This window comes from Ambystoma mexicanum, chromosome 10 (assembly GCF_040938575.1).
Source record: "Ambystoma mexicanum isolate Mex_15411 chromosome 10, UKY_AmexF1_1, whole genome shotgun sequence".
NCBI lineage: Eukaryota > Metazoa > Chordata > Amphibia > Caudata > Ambystomatidae > Ambystoma > Ambystoma mexicanum.
In genome coordinates, this window is record NC_090932.1 from 193,092,309 (window position 1) to 193,112,250 (window position 19,942).

General features: G+C 46.5%; 1 protein-coding gene across 2 annotated transcripts in view; it reads right to left on the reverse strand.

Annotated features, from left to right (window-relative positions):
- PDLIM2 (PDZ and LIM domain 2) overlaps positions 1–19,942 on the reverse strand; it is a 439,577-nt gene that overhangs the window by 296,167 nt on the left and 123,468 nt on the right. For both annotated transcript variants that reach the window (XM_069617703.1, XM_069617704.1), the window contains one exon: positions 16,192–16,343. In XM_069617703.1, the coding sequence (XP_069473804.1) occupies positions 16,192–16,343 (152 nt within the window). The remainder of the gene's footprint in view (positions 1–16,191; positions 16,344–19,942) is intronic.

Genomic DNA, 19,942 nt, shown 5'->3' on the forward strand with positions numbered 1-19,942 from the left:
TGTACCTTATATTCCCTTGTGCGAAGGATCCGATCTGTAGGAGGGCGGAGGTGGCATACTTCCTACCTGGAGGTACATGCAAGGGACAAGAATACCTGCCTACGTCGCCTAAAGCAGGACAACCACACAGGAGAGACCCCTAAGGCAGGAATGGGAAGCAACAAACTTTGCCCAGCTGATAGACAAAGACCCCTGCAGACGCGAGGGGTTCAACCATTACCCGATGCCACCTCACCATCCCAACGATGATGCAGCCAATGCACAAACAGTGAGCAATAATCAGGGTTTGGAGAATTACACCACAGCATGTGGGGCACCAACTGCATGAGGCGGAGTGACTTTGTTGGACGTTGCAGAGGCTGTGAACACTCGGGGACCCCAGTTTGTAGAAAGGGGAACAGGCGTTTGGACTCAGTACAATCTGTCTTTTTGGAGTGGATGATTCACTGAGTTGGCATTCTACATTCTGACATTTCGGTGGACTTAGCTAGAACATCGCTTTTTTAAGTTCCACCCTCTCTGGAGGGAGTTTCCCCAATCTTCCTTTCTCTTAATAAAATTGTGACACATATTCCTGGCATCTGTGTACACCATGGCCTTTTTGTTACAGGTCAGATTAAGGGCCGTACTGTGTGCTAGTCAAGGAAACAATATAATTAATATAAGACAGTATGAGGCATTCGACCATCCGCACGGTAGGTGTGCGCTTACCTGGGCTTTTTTGAAATTGTACATCAAATTGAATGATGGTAGATCATCCTCTGTAAAATGTGTGAGGCTAATCTGCACACATTTTCCCATACTCTCCGCATGACATAGACCTGTGTACTATGGGTGGACGCAGCCTCCAGGTGCAGTCTTCGCGGTCATATTTAGTTGGGATCTGACAAGTGGAGTACACAATGCATCTCAGACAGGGGAGGGCCAAAACCTTCCTCCTGCTAATGCCAGCATAATTATCAATGACTCCATGGATCCTCCCTGTCCTATTCTGCAGAGGATAAACAAAAACAGGAAAACCCCAACAACCTTTGATATGTACTGTATGAACCTGAAGCCAGCTCCTGCCTCTCAGTATCAAGGGTAGTGACCTGTCATGTCTGGGACTATTTGTTTACAGTAGGCAACCCCAGTAAGGGGACCCCATTCAGAAGGTACGAGTATGTGGATTGATGGAGACAGCCGTCCATCCAGCGTCACTTGCCTAGCTGCATGCCGCTCGATACTCGCCGCTGTCTCTCACCTTGAACTCTGTCGCAGGAGCTGCAAAGCACCCTGAAACCGACTCAATCCTGTCGAGCACCAAGAACTTCTACAAGCACGAGGTACATTGTGGTTCTGTCACCCTGGTCCTTCTCCGAAGGCCCCTAGTGACATTTTATGACCCATTGCTCCTTTTGTGTGGAAACCAAGTATCCTTGAGATATTGCGATTAGTTACTTTACCAACTACCAACTTGTCAGTATCCAGTGTGCACCCCTTTTCCTTCTTGAAATTGCCTGTCCTCTGCATTCCTTTACAGTTTGGGTTGTAATTTGTAGTGTGGTAGAACTGTCTGTTGAGATAATAATAAAGTAGATATTTGTATTCAACCTTCACTGAACAGTCCCTTTTATCATTGGGAAATAATTGTATTTTTGCTGTGTTGCAACCAACCAACCAACGATAAACAGCCTTTCGGAGAAAAGCCTGCCGTTACGTCCACGTTACCAAAATTGGAGAAGGAGGTTTATGATTTGCTTGCTTTTCCAATCTGTTCGGATCCCTTCTGGTGTACTAGAGGCGTGGGGCCCGATTCATGGTTTAGAAACCGACATTCATCCTTGGACCACTTATGCCCCGGAAGTTGATTTGTCACAGACAGAGACATAGACTCAAATGAACGTTAATGTTAAAGCTCCCTTTCTCTTTAAGAGCAGAAGCAGAATCTGTACCACAGACTCTAGAATTGGCTCAAGTAGTACACATTGCCCTGGTACTCCTACAGATAAGAAAGCACAAACCGGCGGCAGATCCTTTACCTTTCACTTAGCTAAACTAGTGGATTAATTACCTAAACACCTACCGACACTACAAACTACTTGCACCACATGATTTGTTGTTTACAATGTGCAACATTAACCTTGTTGTGCTGCAGCTGCTTCCAGCTTATGAAACTGATCTGCAGTGCTTGTGATCCAGTGGGACACAGCAGAGCAGAGCAGAAAGACAAAACAAACATTTTTTTCATTGTCTAAGGCAGGCATCTGCAACCCATGGCTCTCCAGATGTTTTGGATTACCACTCTCAAGATCCCTCACCATTGACTATGCTGGTACGGGCAGATGGGAGTTGTAGTTAATAACTGTCTGGAGAGCCAAAGGTTGCAGGATTCACTACCATTTCTGAATTTCTGTGCAGCATAATCATTAAAAGTATATCTTGTTACAAGTAGAACCAGAATGGCTTGAAGTGTCAGATAACAAACACAGAGGAGCACGGGTGGGTAACTGACCTGCAAGTGTACCCTCGCGTTTTCACACACACAAAACACAGGTCTATGGTTCCGTTTATTTACACTGTTAATATTGCCATTATGTGCATTTGAGGTATCGGATTACTGGGAACTGCAACATCCCGGGAATAATTAGATCTTGCTGCAATGACTCCCATTTAATGCAAATGGTTTCACATTATTTTAAGAATATATTACAGGAACGGGAATGTCGCTTAATCGGGGCTAGAGTCTTAATAGGGGATCTCTGTAGAATCTTAATAGGGGATCTCTGTTCCACTGGGCCTCATCACGACTTGGGCGGTAACGGTAACGCTATTAGTGCGGGCGGTATTAGCCCTACCGCCGAATCCCCGGCGCTAATAGCGCCGGATCACGAGTTCGGCGGTAATGTAAGTCCCCATTCCCCACTGAGCCGGCGGTAATAGCGCACATTTTCTGCTGATTTCCCCCCAGCTCAGAGCTACCGCCGGATTTAAGGGTTACCGCCGAAGTCGTGATGAGGCAGTGTCATTGGATTGTGGGTGAATGGTAGAAAATGCAGAGAGACCCCCCGCAGATGCAAGGTCACACCTTCCTTCCCGTGGTCTTGTCAATTCGCTCAGGTTCGGTGTTGGCCATGTTTTCCAAGGACACCACATCTGGTTAAGATGAGCGCATTGTAACATGTGTCCCTTCAGCCAGAACGCAGGGTTGAAAGTTATAACGAATGCACTTCGTGTGATTGGCTGAAAGAAGAGTAATGCTGCCCAAACAAGCATATCAACCCATGACTCCTTTAGATTTCTCCAGAGTGAATGCATTGATGGTCAGTTCTCTTAGGAACGGTTCTCTGAACACCTCAGTCTGGGGTCTTCCGAGATGCCAAGACAGCACTTGGAGCAGTGTTACCCCCAAAAGCCTCCATCTCTTACCAGGAGACGAGCACCGTAGCTGCGCTGGCAGAAGCAGACAGAAACACAGAACTTGTTCGTTTCTGCATCGCCATGGGTTGGAGCGGCCCATCCCACCTTTCTGTGCACGCTACCATCCTAATGAGGCCAGGGGCACCTAAGCAATCCTACAAAGGAGGAGTCCTAGACAAATACGAGGAGTCCTTTGTGATATTGCCTTTTTGGAACCCTTGGTTTCTCTCTAGATTTTCGAGGGGCAAAGGCTTCCATGCTACTACTGATGTGAGCTCCAGTACCCTTCCATTTTTTGCTTCATTACCAAAGTGGAGCGGTGCTGTGGTGTTTATAGTTCGTACCAAGAAGGGCACAGTGCCATGCCCTGCATATGTCCAGGACAAGGAGGGGGAAGACACGTGGGTGCCCTCAAGGACTGAAATCCCCAAACCTCCTTGCAAGGCTGAACCCTAAAAAGCTGCTCGATTCCCTCCTAATAAACCGGCAGACCTCTTACAGGGGCATGCTCTTACTACATCGGCTTTACAGAGTTTAATGCCAATACACACCCTGAAAAAGTGGGCCAACTGATTTGCAAAACTCCATTCCGCGATTTTACTTGTGGTTTTTGGCTATAAATGTTATGCAAGATATAAGTAACTTGAGGAAGATTGCATTCCTTACTGCTGGTGCATTTCTACAGGTTTCATTCTTCTTCAGCAACCCTCCACACATTCTGAGGTTAGCCTGACTGTTCAGCCTCGCTACCCAGAGGTGAATCGTTTTCCTTTGAATCCCCTAGTTTCACTTTACCTTGTGGCGAAGTTACTGGGTTATGTGTGAGCACAGCTTTATTCAAAATGGTGGGTGCTCTAACAGTCCCAGACCGCTTCAGGCCTTTTTCAGTCTTCAAAACTCATTTGTTCCATTTCCTTTAAATCGGTCACTAGCTTTCGGATGGCCAACAAGGGCTGTAGCTCCATGTAAGTGATCGATGAAGGTGATGGGTAGTTCAATACATGTGTTCCCTTCTGTTTGACAGTCTTATTTCATGGAGATGGTTTAGTATATGAAATTTCATCACAAGATACGCTTTCAGTTATTTTCACTATCAAAGGATGGCAATGGAACCCTCATGGGCCAAAAACCGAACTAGACTTGCTAGGCTGGATTGAACCAAAATGCATGTACTGGAACCCCTCCGGGCCTTGGGTCGTGGGCCCAGAGGCTGACGTCCAGTTTACAGGGCAATCAAGATGTGAGGGGGCTTACGGGAGATTTAACCATGTGTGCAGGGCCATAGGGGGCGCTGGCAGGGGTTGGGCAGAAGGCATTCGTCCTGAGTCCTGCTTCCTTCTAGGGAACCTTGACTGGGCAAGCCAGAGCACACTTGCCAGCTGTCGAAGAGTCAGCAGCCCTGGGAAGCAAGCAGGACCCCTGCACGGCTTCACAAAGAAAATCAACACTCCATAGAAAGAAAATGCCACAGGTTCCATGCACGTACAACAAAACAATCATTGTCAAGAGCAACAGTTCTGGCTTTTGTGTAGTCATGGGATAGACGTTTTCCAGGCACTGCCAAAATGGCACTACCTCGTCCTAAGATGGCAACAGTTGGAAGATGGGCTAGTGCCTGTCCATATGATAGCAGTGCCTGGTAAATGCCCAATACTTATAAACAAGCCAAAATATTTGGCTTCAACCGTGATGGTTTTTAATAGGACTATATACATATATATCAAGTAGCTGAAGAAACACTTGCTAGAGACATTTTTATTACACCAGTAGAGCAAATATAGCAGCAATCGAGCCATTAACTCTCAGCAGATGGCTTAAAAATAACACTGGCACGCCAACTTTGATGTTACTACTTGATAGAGCTAGCTCAAAGAGATCCCAGGAGGTTGTTTGGTGGGTAGTGGGTGTGAATGGCCGAAGGGATTAGCATGGCCATGGTAAGTCAATGGGAGGGAAAATTACCAAACACCCATAAACTGTGTGTCCCTCCTCATATGTCACTCCCCCCGCCCCCCTACATGTACTCCAACGCAATCATTTCGGCTGCTCAAGCACCACCTAATAGCGACAATAAATGTGAGAGGCAACAGCCAGGGGAAGACGTGGATGGCCCATTTCTTCATCTCTTGCTGAAGCACTGGTACATTAACAGTGATGAATGTCTCTGCATGCAAACCTTTCAGAGGCAGAGCAGTGCTTTCCTTCTGTTGTCCAAACTGGAGAAGAGGCCTCAAAGGCACTTTCAAAGGTAATATGGGACAATGATTTTAAAGGGGAGGAAAAGAGAAAATAAACCTTCATGCATTATTTCATACTTCTGCATTATACTAGTTAACTGGAAATTGTCCCTGTGTATCACTCCAAAGCAGTACTTTCATCCGTGAGCTCTACGTCTCGGGTTACGCACACACACATGCCTGCCGCAGGAACCCATACCACCCGAAGCTACTTCACTGTCATGGAGCATATGACCTATTAGCTGCACAAAGATCTCTAACAAGAGGTACGTTAGCCATCTGAGCTATCTTATTGGAATCTGGGATCTGCAGGTGACATGTTTCTGAAGCATGTGATCAACTTACTAAGCCATGCTTTTCATAGAGCACAAGTATCCCACCAACTTTTGGAGTAGTTTTACTCCATTCTATACATTGCTGTGTCCATACAATGGGGTGTGAAGAAGAATTGGACAATGTTCATAGTTCCTCAGAAAAATTGCCCTGAGGCAGTCAATAGTTGTTGTTAGTAAACTACCAATTAATGGACCCAATTTCAAAGGCGCTATATTATGAAAATTCTGGCTTGAACATGTGATAGGGTGAACAGATTAAAAAAAAACGGGACAGGCCATAGACATAGAAGTAGGACTGAAGTAAACACAAATAAAACTGCAGTCCTACTTCTAATTCGCTGGCTTGTTGGGGGGAGCGGGAGGAGGTGTGCTCACAGGAACACTGCTCTCATTGGAGGAGAGCGCCAAGGAGGGGAAGTTGGAGGAAATGGGGGAGTGAAAAACATTTCACGCCCCCATTCACGCAGGAAGAGTCGCGCCAGGACCCGATTTTGGTATTTTGAAATCGTGTCCCGGCAAAAACCGGGACCGTAGCCACCAAACCATGTAAACCCCGGACAGGGTTTCTAGAATGAAAAAACTCCCGGGCCCACGGGATGGAGTGTTATTTCCCCAGACTGTCCCGGGAAAACCGGACGCCTGGTCACCCTAAAATGTGAGAATACAGATTACATTGTCTCTGCAGCAAGTGCATTCACCCTCTTCGTTATCGCACACGGGCCGAGCACATAGCCCTACCTGCAAGCAGCCCGTACACTTTGCTCTAAATACATCCCTTGGGCTCTCCATACACATCTCAAACTGCTCTTCAAACACAAGCTCCACAACAACCAGTACAACAAGTACAAATTGCTCTGTATCAAGTCCTCGTCCGTGCTGCACAAAGACAGAACATATAGCTCTGCACACAACCCTCATTCCCTAAACAAAGTCCTTACAGCATAAGCCCTTTATATACAAAAAGTCTGTGCTATAACATTGGGCAGACACGCACTATCCCTGGCCTGTACTTCTGCATTCTCAGACTGCTGCTTACTAATCAGTACTTGTGAGAAATTTGACCATCCACAAGATGGGGGTGTGCTCACTGGGGCTTTTTAAAAATTTGATATGAAATTGAATGATGGTAGATCAACCTCCGGAAAATGTGGGGGGCTAATCCGCACACATTTTCCAATGCTCACTGCACGACATACGCATTGACCCATGTACTCTGGGTGGACACAGTCTACAGGCCGCCGTCCGCGCTGTCATATTTAGTTGGGATCTGACAAGTGGAGTACACGATGCATCTCAGAAGGGAGAAGGCCTTACCTTCCTCCTGCCATGGCCAGCCTAATTAACAAAGGCTCCATGGATCCACCCTGTCCTTTTGTGAGCAGTGCAGATGGTGGCAACAATTGACATACAAATAGAGTACTTCAAACAGGCCCACATGGCAGCAGAGGTTAACAAAGGAGACAGGAAACTACAATAATCTTTGATATGCACTGTGTCAACCTGAAGCCAGCTCCCGCCCTTAGTATCAATGGACAGTGAAATGTCATGTATGGGACTGCATGTACTACAGTAGTCATTCCCGCAGGGGGACCCCATTCAGAAAGTACGTGTCACGACTATCCGCGTTATTCATAACGCGATACCTGACTCTAACTTGGCGGCTCTCGCAGACACGCCTGACTCCGACATGGCGGCTCTTGCAGACCACTGCAGTATGTGCAGCAGTCTAGTCGCCTCGCCCCAGAATGCCTTGCAACGTTTCCGGGTCGACGCGCCGACAGCTTATCAGCCTGCTTAACCCGGACATGGACGTGTTGCTACTCTCCAAGGAGCTGGCGAACGCTACCTGTGTCCGTGTCTGGGAATCCTTTCCTCTTTCTACTCAGGCTTGCCTTTGGGCTTATTTTCCTATTGCCACTTTACCATTGAAACTTATTGGTCACGGTTGTTGTTTGTGTGTGTTTACTTTAGGACGCCTCGTATCCTTCCCGTTCTGGTGTTCTATCAGAGCTGCCCAAGCAACTGGCTTTGGGAGAATTTGTTTCCTGCATCAGCCTTCGACCGGTGTAGTTTACTAGAGTGTCCTTTGGTAGGCATCTGTTTCTCCTGGAACATTTATGGGAATTTTGGTTTCTTATCTTGCGGGCTCATAGTTTGCTCTTCGGTTTTCGTCATCCAGATCCAACTCCCTGTGCTCTCATCCCTTCTGAACCTCAGTCATCCATCAAGATAGAAAGCGTCTCTGTTTATTCTGGGTAACTATTGTTCTCTACTCTCCTCTCGGTGTGTAGATTGCTTCCAATTATTCCTCAGTGTTTGTTCATCATTTTCCTTTGTTTTGCACTATCCAGTGTGCCCAATCATTCAGATCATACCGGATCTTCGGTTACTCTCATTTCTAAATCTTGTTACCATCAGATCCCTTGGTAAGAGTCCCGCTTCTAGAAGTGTCTTTTCCAGTACTAGGCAGAACCAATTCTAATCACTTTGTTTCGCTATTTCCCTTTAGCCAATCTGACACTTCTGCTCTGGATCCAATCCTTTAAAGACACGCCTATTCATCACCACACTCCCGGGACAGCGTAATCTACTTTTACGGGGCGTTTCCAGGAGTCTACGCTCACTAGCCGCTCCACAGGGTTTTATTCCCCAAGAGGGTTTCCCTGGGAACCTCCCTTTGCCCTGGCCTTTGTCCCGGGTCATTGGGTGTTTCTCAGGGGGAATTCTAATTGTCATCTGAGGATAGAAACAGAGATCAATCTCCATCTGAGTATCTTTTTTCCTACATATTCAACTGCTGTTCTTGCTTCTACCCCCAGGTGAGAGAACTTTGTTTCTATGTTTTCTTTACACGGGACACCTTTGATTGTTAAACAGTAAAGTATTGTATTCATTCATTCATAACAGTATGAGTATGTGGATTAACAGCACCAGAAAGTAAGGTCCAGCCACAGCTTCAACGAAGACCTGCCATTTTAATCAGGAACCACAGAGAGCTCCATTGACCAGACAGACCCTTTGATCCAAAATATACAAGAAGAAGGGTCGGACTTAGTATTACATGTTTACACCCCTTTACCTTTTCTGTTGCAAAGCACTCTGGTTATGACCTCATGCATACATGAGATTGTTGGTGGGGACCCAGGATTGGTTCATTAAGGTAGGCTTATCCTACACCAATCATTGTGGCTCATTTGGCTTTAAAAGAGGGCTGAGCCCCTCTTTTTATTTATTTAGTATGTTTTATCTATTGTGCATTTGGTTAAGAAAAGCAATACAACCTTAAGCACAATTTACAAAAGAATAAAAAGAACATGTTAAAATCCATTTGCATATTCATAATAAAAAAACATTTGCAATTTGCACAATAGCTAAAATCCCATTTCTTTTTCCTTATGAAATCGATACATGTTGCAATTGACATTTCATATTGCTTCAATTAATCCTCATAAAATGTTCGGCTAGTGTCCCGAATGCGTTCACAAATCCAATTAATTAATCAGACACAATATGCATTATATCAATGCTACCAGCAAAGAGAGGTTAACTTCCCCAACTGGTGCATTAATCATGCACGAATCTCGCTGTGTTTAGGAATTTAGTCCAACATCTCAAATTCAACGGGTAGAGAGGACCAGTGATAACTATTTGTTGGCAATCAATGCTATGCTTCTGAGTGCCTCCTGCCAGATGTTATAGGCTGCGCAGGTGACCACTAGGGAAGTTGCCCCGATCAGTGTGCTCCAGAACTGGTCGTCCTGCACGCTCGGCAGCTTATTCAGAACATCAGGAACAATCATATTTATAGCTGCGACCAAACTAGTATCTACTGCTAGGTTCATGTTGCAGAATTGTGTGTGTGTGCATGCAGTCCCTTTTAGTGCAGCCAAAAAGGAATTGAGACAGGGGCTCGGTATCTTCCTGAGAAAAGTCCTGCAGGAGTCTCACTATTGATCAAAACAGACTAGAGCGAGGGATATAGCTTCCAGCGTTGTATGCCCCAACTAGCCCGTAAGGACTGCAGGCCCAGTTCACAATGAAGAGTCTCCACTGCACTTGGAACCCCCAGAAATGTTCCGCAGATTTTTCCCTCCAGTTTTCCCAACCAGGCAACATGGGATTCTGAGATAAATTCAAGCCCATAAATTAATACCGGAACAATGCTGGTAGTATACACAGCTAGTAACACTTCGATGTTATTGCCACCTTGTTTCGCCACGAAGCGTTTAATCACTGACCATTTTCTAAATAGTTTGGTCTTGACATAGTCTTCATGGCAGCAAAGGGTAGGAGCTGTGCAGGTGAGGGAACCCGTCCACTGCTTCCAATGCGGAGTTGTTGAGTTTCCAAGAATACGAGTTCTTTCCCCTCAGTTTACTAGCCAGTATCATTGCCTTAGTCTTGTTGGCATTGATGCCAAGGTAGTTAGTAGATGCATAGTTCTGTAAGGCATCTATGGACCGCTGGAGCCCCATCTGTGCTCACCCCACGAGGACGGTGTCAGTCGCGTACATTAACCACAGAACAGATTCCGAGCCTATCCGAGGAGGAAAGTTATGAGTTTCTCTCAGTTTCATCCAGATCTGAGACACGTAGGTTGAACAGCAGGGGTGCCAGTACGCACCCGTGCTTGCAGAATATATGAGTTCTGAGCTGCCATGATATCTCTTGCTCTTGGTTCAAGCGGATTGGTCACTGGGGTGTCTTGGTACAAAGCCATGATGAAGTACGAAAGCAAAGGGTTCAGGCCCCATTGTGGCAGTTTGCTCCAGAGCAATGGCTGAGAGATGGAATCTAAAGCCTTGGAAAAATCAACAAAGCACACGTACAGTTTCCGCTTGTTCATTGTCATTTCAGAAGCAAGGTATTGTTGTATGCAAGCGCTGCGCCCTGTGCTGTGTGCCTTCCTGAAGCCTGTTTGAAACTTTTTTAGTCTGCCACTAGCTTCGGCCCAGGTGTTCAACTTTTTCAGAATCAGTGAGGCAAAGATCTTGGTGCTGGTATCTAACATGGCTAGTGACCTGTAGTTGGAGGAATCCCCCACATTGCCCTTCTTATAGATGGGGATCAATATGGACTCCAGCCAACCACAAGGCACAGACCCAGTTAGTAAGATGTTCTTAAACCAGCGTTCCAGATTCCCCGACCAATAGTCAGGGTTGGATTTGTAGAGAATGTTGGGAATTACATCCGGGCCCGGGGCTCTGGAACTTCGCAGTCTCATAATGATTCCCAGAATATCCTCAAGGCCAAAAGCAAGGTTAGCGGGCCCTTGCCCCGTGACGCAAGTATTTGCCCCCTCATCCATAGAAATTTCCACAATCCTTTCATCATAGTATAGTGATGAGATTTGGGTGAGCCAAGCTGTCTCAGAGATGGGATTGAGTTCATTAGCAGTGGCACCGCACAGGTAGCGCCGGTAGTAGGACTACCATTTTTTGTTGTAATTAATATGGAGAAGTTTGAACATGCGTTTCCAATTTGCATTGTGCAGAGAGCGCTTATGATGGCAAAGCCAGTTGTTATATTTGGGGGGTAAGGGGAGTTGTTGCAGCTCTCCATTCAATGCTAGTCAAACCCTTGGTCCTAGTAACCACAGCCCTGTCTCGACGGGACTGCTTCTTTCTCTCGTTTATTCATGGATCAAAAGGCCCCCCCACTTCATGTTTCCCAGAATTGGTCACACATCACAGCTTAAGGGAGGCAGAAAGCACGTGCATGACCTTCCGCATGTCCCAGTTTTAATATGCAAACATGGTTTCCATCCATACATGGTCCAAACAAACATGTGTTAAATCTCTCAATGTTTGCATCAGAACAGGTAAGCCTATTACCTGATTATTTATACGAACTAAGGGACATCTGCGCTTGTGTTCATATTTGTGCTCAGCCCCCAGCTGGCATGGCCAGCTCAGAAGGCTATGGTCACTGAGGATGTTAAGTATAAGGAAAATAGCACTGCAGAGGGGCCAATGTTCATAGCACGTAAAGACATAGTCCAGGCAAGATTCAGATCTGCCATTGGAGCAAGTTGCTTTGAGCAGTATTCCCCTGCCCTCCTTGGCATTAAGACATGTTAGATCATGAGCTTCTAAGCAATTGCCCCATCCAGGCGCCTTTCGGCTGGGCGCTAGACCAGCTGCATTGTGTCTGCAGTCCATTCATCATTGTGAGGTGTGATGGCCATCTCCTCATTGAAATCCCCAGCCACTACTATGCATCCCAACGGGCATTGATTATACCAAAGTTGCAAGATTTCATCCACCTTGCATCTCAGCGTCGGAGCACTTTCAGCTCCCGCAGGGTCGTAAATATTCACAATCAGTGTTGCGATCTTTTTGTTGAGGATTAGTAATTATGGCGGATAGGATTCAAGGGGAATCGGGGGAGCAAGTGATGTATTAGTTCTGGCCCCAATGGCTAATCCTCCCATCGGGCGCCCCCTAATTCTGCGCGTTGCAGGATTGCATAGTATGTTAAGCCATCAAAGAAAAAAATATTCATGAGCCACGTCGCCTGCAAAAGAAACACATTGCTAGTTAGTAGTAAAGAAAGGCCACCTGGGTTGGACAGAAATGAGTTAAATCCACGTGTGTTCCACGAGGACCATTAACAGTATTTTAGATGCGCGGGTCAAGACATAAAGGAGTCCGGGATCCATTCATCAATAACCCTTTGAGTGGCTGACGATGACGTTTTTAGGCTCTCCGCGGTAGCGAGTAGCCTCATTACTTCATTGACATGATGGTCCTGGGACTGGCTTTGTAAAGTTTTGGTCAGGGGTTCAGCTACTGCTTCCTCAGTGTCAACGTTAAATGAGTGTTTCCGACAAGCTGTCAGCTGATAGCCCAATTTCCTAAGGTCCAGATGATAGGCACTCAGAAGTAGTCGTCACAGCAGGTGAAATAATTTCCATAACAGCCCTATTAGTGCGACTGTCGGCTTCGGGCAGCTCTACAAGGATGATATCCTCGCTTTTGATATCTCTGAAAGCCGGGATGTTCTTAAGCAAGTTCAATATGAATGGGCTGGAGGCACGTGGATTGATTTCCTCCAGTTTCCCCCGCTAGCCCAGAGCTAGAGCACTGTGGGCTAGCTGACTCATCACTATCCCTCCCATTAGTGCGTCCACATTGGTGTGCGAGACTGAACTAAATGCAGATGGACACAGTAAGCTTATGAGGCATTGGGTGATGCCTTTGCCTGCAATTGCCTTGTTCATGGCAATTGGGGAAGGGATTAACAGTGTACATGGCTGCAGGTTCTCTCGGGCCTGCATTCGATGCGCCAGGAATTCGAAGATGTATTGGCTGCCCACGTGACACTGTGTCTTTATGCACGAGAGGCAGCCTTTTTATTATGCTTGTCGTGTTCAATAGTTGAAAGTCAGGGGCAGCATGTTGTACAGCATCAGTATGGAGTTGTTCCTTTGGCACCCATGTTACACTTTTGGCAGGACTGTTGGCCTGTTACCACCTGTCAATGGGGTCATGCAATTAGGCTTGCTGCACAGTGCCAGCACCTTGGGTGACAGAACATCTTGTGTCCCCTGTTGCTAGGCTTGTTTCCCGGATATTATGGCGGTATGGCCGTGAAGTATAAGCAGTCGAGGCCTCGTGAGGAGCGATGTTGTAGCATAGGGGAGCTGGCAGTTTCCTTCGCGGCTTTGTCCCCATTATTACATTGCCATTATGCTCATAAGGGGTCACTTGATCTTCATTGTCATGCACCGTAAGGAATGATATTTTAACGTAAATGTCAACATGGGCATTAGATGAGGGAAATGCAGTCACATCAGTATTGGTCGATTCAGGCACTTGAGTTGTTAGATCAACAATTGATTGGGAGAGAGATGTTCCAGTAATTGTGATGTAATTTGGAAGAGCAGTAAGTGATCAATCCTGCGCGCATACTGTCTGTTCAGCAGCAGCCTCGTGCGGATATAGGATAGCATCAACGACCCTCGCAAGGATATATTTTCGTTCTCGTTGCTCTTTGGCCACGTTGGAGGAAAGGACCAGAAGTGCCTCAATCAAAGCAGACATCGTGTTTATAGAGGAATATGACATTGACCCCTCCGCTAGATGGTTCCACCCACTTGGCTCAGCGGGAGAGAGGGCCTCACCGTGAGAATCATTTCCCCTCTCACCAGCAGAGGAGCCGGAAGAGCTCGAAGGCGATATCAATTGCTCCAAATCGGGAAGGGCCTACAGCTGTGTGCTGATAATATTATCGAAATTCATTGAGGAATTCAGCCCTCCACAGATGTGCCCCATTAAATTCCTCTGGAAATCTATGCACAAATTTAGCAGGGAGGAGTTGTTGTTGATACAGTGATAGTGTAAGAGCTTTCTCTGGTATTAAAATATCCATAATGTCATGGGTTAAGGAGGCAGGAGTGACAACTAAGGCTGCCGTTACAGTTTGGGCCCGCAGTCCATAGTACAAAGCCAACAATAACCTTTGGTGCACGTGCATTTATGTTTCACCAATCAAGTTGGAGGGAGGCAAAAGGTATACACCCGACTTGCCTCATGGCCAGCTATTAAAGCTGCATTCCAACCTAAACCACATGGAATCATCTCAAATGTATTTTTTACTAATGCTTACTCACAATGAATGTTTGAAACAATTATGATGCAGATGCTGTACTTACCAATAAATAAAGTATAACGTAGGAGACAAACTGGGTCAAAGGCAGCAACGTTCGACAATAGACATAGCTGTAACCATCAGAAACTGGAAGCACAAGCCCGGAGAAAGCCATTTGATTGGCGAAACATGAATACATGTGCGCCAAAGGTTATTGTTGGCTTTGCACATTAACTGTATGTAACATATAAGGAAAGTCACAAGTCACATACCTGAATGTATGTTTACATGGGATATGATGCAATCTTCCAAATCCAAAATAAATTAAACCAGACATTGACAACACAGAATCAAATGTGTAACCAATTCTTTTTGCTATTACAAGACACTGAGTGCACAATTGTGGGGAGATTAGATTTCTTGTATATTGGCTTAATCTGACTGGTAAGGTGTTTCAGTGATCCCCTACCTGTTGCAGACCGTGCAGTACCGACACAAACACACTTAGAACCTTACCTCAATAGGGTTGGCGCAACAATACTTGGCAACACTGACACCAGCGTTCCATAGTAGCCTGTGATTTTGTTCTACATAGAGTTCTGTGTCAATTCAGCACCCTCGTGCTGGTCTTTTTTTGTACAGGGGGCGCCGGTTGGGTGCAGTTCTACCCCTGGGGGGCAGGGGGCGACTGCACAGTCATTTACCCACACGCACAGTGGCGCTGCATGAATTGGGTTTCATATTTGTGTACAAACAAGCAGAAAAGGCAGAGAAGCCGTATGTGCTGTGTCAAGCGTGGAGGGGGCTCCCAGGGGAGTCATTAGGTCAGCGGTCATCCCGGTAGACCACAGCAAACCACTCCACACCCCACTCTCTGCGCCGGTCTCCCTGAAGCAAATGTTATGTAGGCTCTTTCCTGGAAACAGTCAGAGAAAGCACCTCCTCTGTGGTATGGAAATGATAAGCAGTCTCTCCTCTCCAAAACGGCACCACGATGAACCACTCCCCACCCCACACTCCATGCCGCACTGCGCACAGCAAATGTTGTTATGGAGGCTCTTTTCACCCCATCGAAACAAACCATACTGCTCCTCCAACCCCTCCGTCCCTACTTACCTGCTGGACCGGATCTTTGTGCTTGGGTCCCAGAGCTCCTCCAGTCTCCTGCCATAGGAATTGAAAAGGGACTTAGACTTTCCCTATGGTGGCAGCCATCTTTTCCCCTTTTTTCCCTCCAGAGGAAAAAAAAACATTTGCGCCTCGACGAGCCTAGGCTCTGGCTTGCGGGCTGTTACCGGCCATGTCCGCCCCCCAGAGCGGGGGTCAAAGCCATACTATCGTTACATTGGGTAATATTGACACCTATTGCTGGAGAGAGATTGGAAGATGAAGTAATCAGGAGGATAGCTCAGGGGCAACTTTCTCATCTCCAATGCAAGACGAGTCAGAGCAACACAGGTCCGATCCTCCGGGTATTAAGCGCGTTATAAATAACCCATTACAATGACAATAATCCAGCAAAAAAGCATCAAGTACATTTTTATATAATTCATAATAAACATCCTCCCACGCCTCTTAATCCCTCAATGCTTTCCCTACATCGGCAGCAGCACAGCCACAGACCACACCTGTCCACGCCGAGTCGCAGATCGGATGGACTTTTCTTGATCTTGTTCTGTGCTTCCACATTCAGCATCTCATCCGTGCTATCGCCATTGATGGATCTGATGATGTCACCAGGTCGAAGGTCAGCGGCGGCAGCCTTACTGCGGCCAGTCACCTGAGGAAAGAAAGGGAGAACACCATAACCAGGGGGGAAAAGGGAAACAGACACAGACATCAACCAGGAAAAACAGAACCATAATGGCAAGCGATCTACACCAGCCTGCATCACAATTGCCATTTCTGGGCTGAAACGGCAACCAGTGGCCGAGCCAGCAGCCGCCTTGGGAGGGATGAACCCAAATTGAGGAAGTTGCAGGCAGAAGACAGCATTTTGCAGTGACGCTCAGCACAGGTGAGTGGGGGCAGGAGAGCACTTCCACAAAAGCATGCCAAATCTCTCACCTGTGATAGTAAGGGGCTTGCACCCCTCTCAATTATTTCAGGTCATTTGGGGGTAGAAAGAACACTTACGTAAGCGGTTTACAGATGCCAGACTGCACAAAGCAAATTAGCCACAATTGATAGTGAGCATGCAGGCACTTGGAGGGGCAGTGGGTACTGGGCGATGACTTCACAGCCCCAACCCCAACCTGCTTTTTAAAACTGTCCTCCAGGCCTCCTCCCAAAAAGAATGGCACTGGCTCCATCCCGGACTACAACATGGATTACTATTCCCACGCCCATTCCAGCACCGAGGCCAATGTGTAGTTCCATGCACCTCAAGTCTGAGCAGCAGCTCCCACGGCCCCATACACACCAGTGCCAGTGTATACATTTCTATCCCGGAAAGGCTCAGAGAATTAAGTAATTCGGCCCGTGGGTGCACCCTGCAAGTGTAAGCAATGAGTGGGTCTGGCTCACCTTCTGGAAAGCTCTATGTTTTGACGCCGGCGCTTCCAGACTAATTAGTGGATAGAAGCTGGTACCGGAAGTGAGCTGCAGAGACATCCAGGATAACAGAAGCCGCTTCAAAGCTTCCACCAGCTCTGGCCCAGTGCCAAGGGATACTTATTGCTCAGCGAATGCCCAAACCTAGCCCCACCAGAAAACATTCCAGAGCCACTTGTCCCCGACAATCAAGGATACCATATGCAAGGACCCTGCACATTGCCCATCTGTGCAAGGCCGTCGCAGACACAGGCTCCCTGACACATGCATCTACCGTGCATTAGCCAGCCCTTGATTTCCTGGGCATCACTGAAACCCACAGGAGGCTCGCACAATGCGCACATGCAACGATAGCATTCCAAATGTTTCCACTTCCTGTACTAAGAACTACACGGCCGGGCATCACTCACTGGAGCCTTCACACCTTAATGCATGTGCCTGTTAATCACCAATATCACTCTAGGGGCCCCCACACCTGTTGAGCATCAAGCCACGCCACATTTGTATGCTATTTTAACGTTGCACTCTATTTAGTTTGGGCTAAAAGTTGTCGCAAGCAACACCTATAAGCCAAAAGCATTGCATTGGAGTACAGACAGAGAGGAAGGACATGTGAGGAAGGACACAGAGTCTATAGGTTTTTTTTTGGTTATGTAGCAAGCCATTGCCTGCCCATGGCCATGCTAATCTCTATGGCCATTCCTGCCTCTTCTCGCCCTAAAAAACCTCCTCATGGGAACTCTTTCAGCTTGCTTTAATCAGTCCTTGGCCTCAGGCTTTGCATTCAAAGTGCCTGCCAGTGTTTTTTCAAAGCAGTCTTTTACGAATGAATGACTTAACTGGCGTTGTAAACACCCTAATGGTATAATGAAAATATCTTTCTTACCAGGCCTGCCTTCAGCCACACGATTTACAAACACTCTCTGTGCCCTTCACTGAAGTCCTGTTAAAGACAAGCATTGGCAAAGCCAACAGTTTTGGCTTGTTTATAAGTATTAGGTATTTGCCAGGCACTGCTATTAGATGTCCAGGTACTCGCACCATTTTGAACTTGATACCAACAATGGGTATTTAATTCCACTATGGCAGTGCCTGACAAATGCCTTTCCCATGACTACACAAAAGCCCAAACTATTGGCAGTTTGCCTGTTATAAATGCAATTTTTTTGTTATTAGCATCAGTACAGCCCCACATTGTTGGGATGAGGGATAGTTTTCACAAGTGTAGTGTGCTCCGAACAGCTTTGACAGGCTCCAACTGATTCCAGAGTCTGCCCTTTATGTCTATTGATTGCCGTGCAGGACTTGGTGTTTAAAGTCATACTTCAGTCAAGCCAGTCTGCAGCCGTCAGCACTGTTACTGCTGTCGCGACCCCTCAAGTAGCCATCTCTTATCCCAGGTCCCTCCGCCTTACCTTAGCATTCACAAATATCAGGTTAGATAGTGAGATCATGAACGGTTTGATTGAAAATAATATTGTTAGCCGGTACAATAGTGAGGTGCTGATGAATTAACGTAGCATGGCATGGGACGGACAGGTACCCACATGCACCCCTTGCTGCATCAACTGTCAATTTGACTAAACACTCCTCACTCTATCGTGGCATATTGATTAATGCTGGTCCTGTGGTGACCAATTATTTATATACAGCTGACCTCCTGTGTAGTGCTCATGACTTGTTGGCCATTACAGAAATTTGGATGTCATGTGAAACGCAGGGTCGTCATTTGGGGGTCACCAGGGGCCTACCTTGCGACCCCCGAGATCTCCCTTGCTACCCCTAAAAAAAATTCCAAAAACATTCTTTTTCTTTTACATTGAATCTCCTGGGCTGTGGCCAGTGCCATGTGGCTCTTTGTTTCTGGAGTGGATGGCTTTCTTGATGAGGCCTCTTTAAAAAAACAGGGGGTTCCACAAGTGTAATAATTTGAGCAGTGACCCTAAATAAGAAGGAATAGGAAGAACAAATAATTTGTCTTTCTAGAATTCTATACAATAATTGCTAGACTCATTAAAAGGGGTGAAAGGGTGTGTTTTATCGCTTCCCCGGATGTCATTTTGGGGTGCAGTCAAATGGCATCACTTCCTGGCTTAACGGCCTTGGTCCTTACCCCCTGTTTTCGTTGTGTGCCGTTCCACAGAGGCACCTTTTCCAGCGGGTTTGCACCCTACTTTGAATTCGAAATTAGTAGTGATTTAACCATAAGAGTTATCTAACAAAGGAAGGTTGTGAGCGTTCACCACACACATTTCACTTCCTGTGATGTCATCAGATGCCAGGGGTCATGTAATGTCACTTCCGCTACCCCTGGCATTTTGGTGAAATGATGTCCCTGGTGAAACGTCCCCTATTTTAACTAATGATATACCCGATAAGTAGGTTTTTGCGATCTACCGATAGATCAGATAAGCGGGGGGGCTAGCCTTAGTTATAAGGCTAGCCTCCTTAGTACAAACAAGGAGATCCCCCATCAAAACTCTGCTAGTTAAAATGAGTTCCTATTCAGTCACGATCTTGGCCATTTACATACTGCCTGATATGGATCCTTCCCTCAGAGTGGTTGCAGAAAATAATACTATCTCTGGACAGCACACCTGCATCATTCTGTTGGGTGATTTCAAACGTTGGTGGGGCCAGATGGTTCACCTCCATTCATTTGCCTGGATTATTGTATTGTATTGTACTGTATTGTAGTAGTCATTTATATAGTGCCTTTTCCAATTTGTATAGCCTCAACATGCCTGGTGGTAGGAACACCCTTGGGGACCAAAGTCCAGGTATGGGAAAGTTCTAAGTGAATGATTAATATAGGAGTGTATGCAT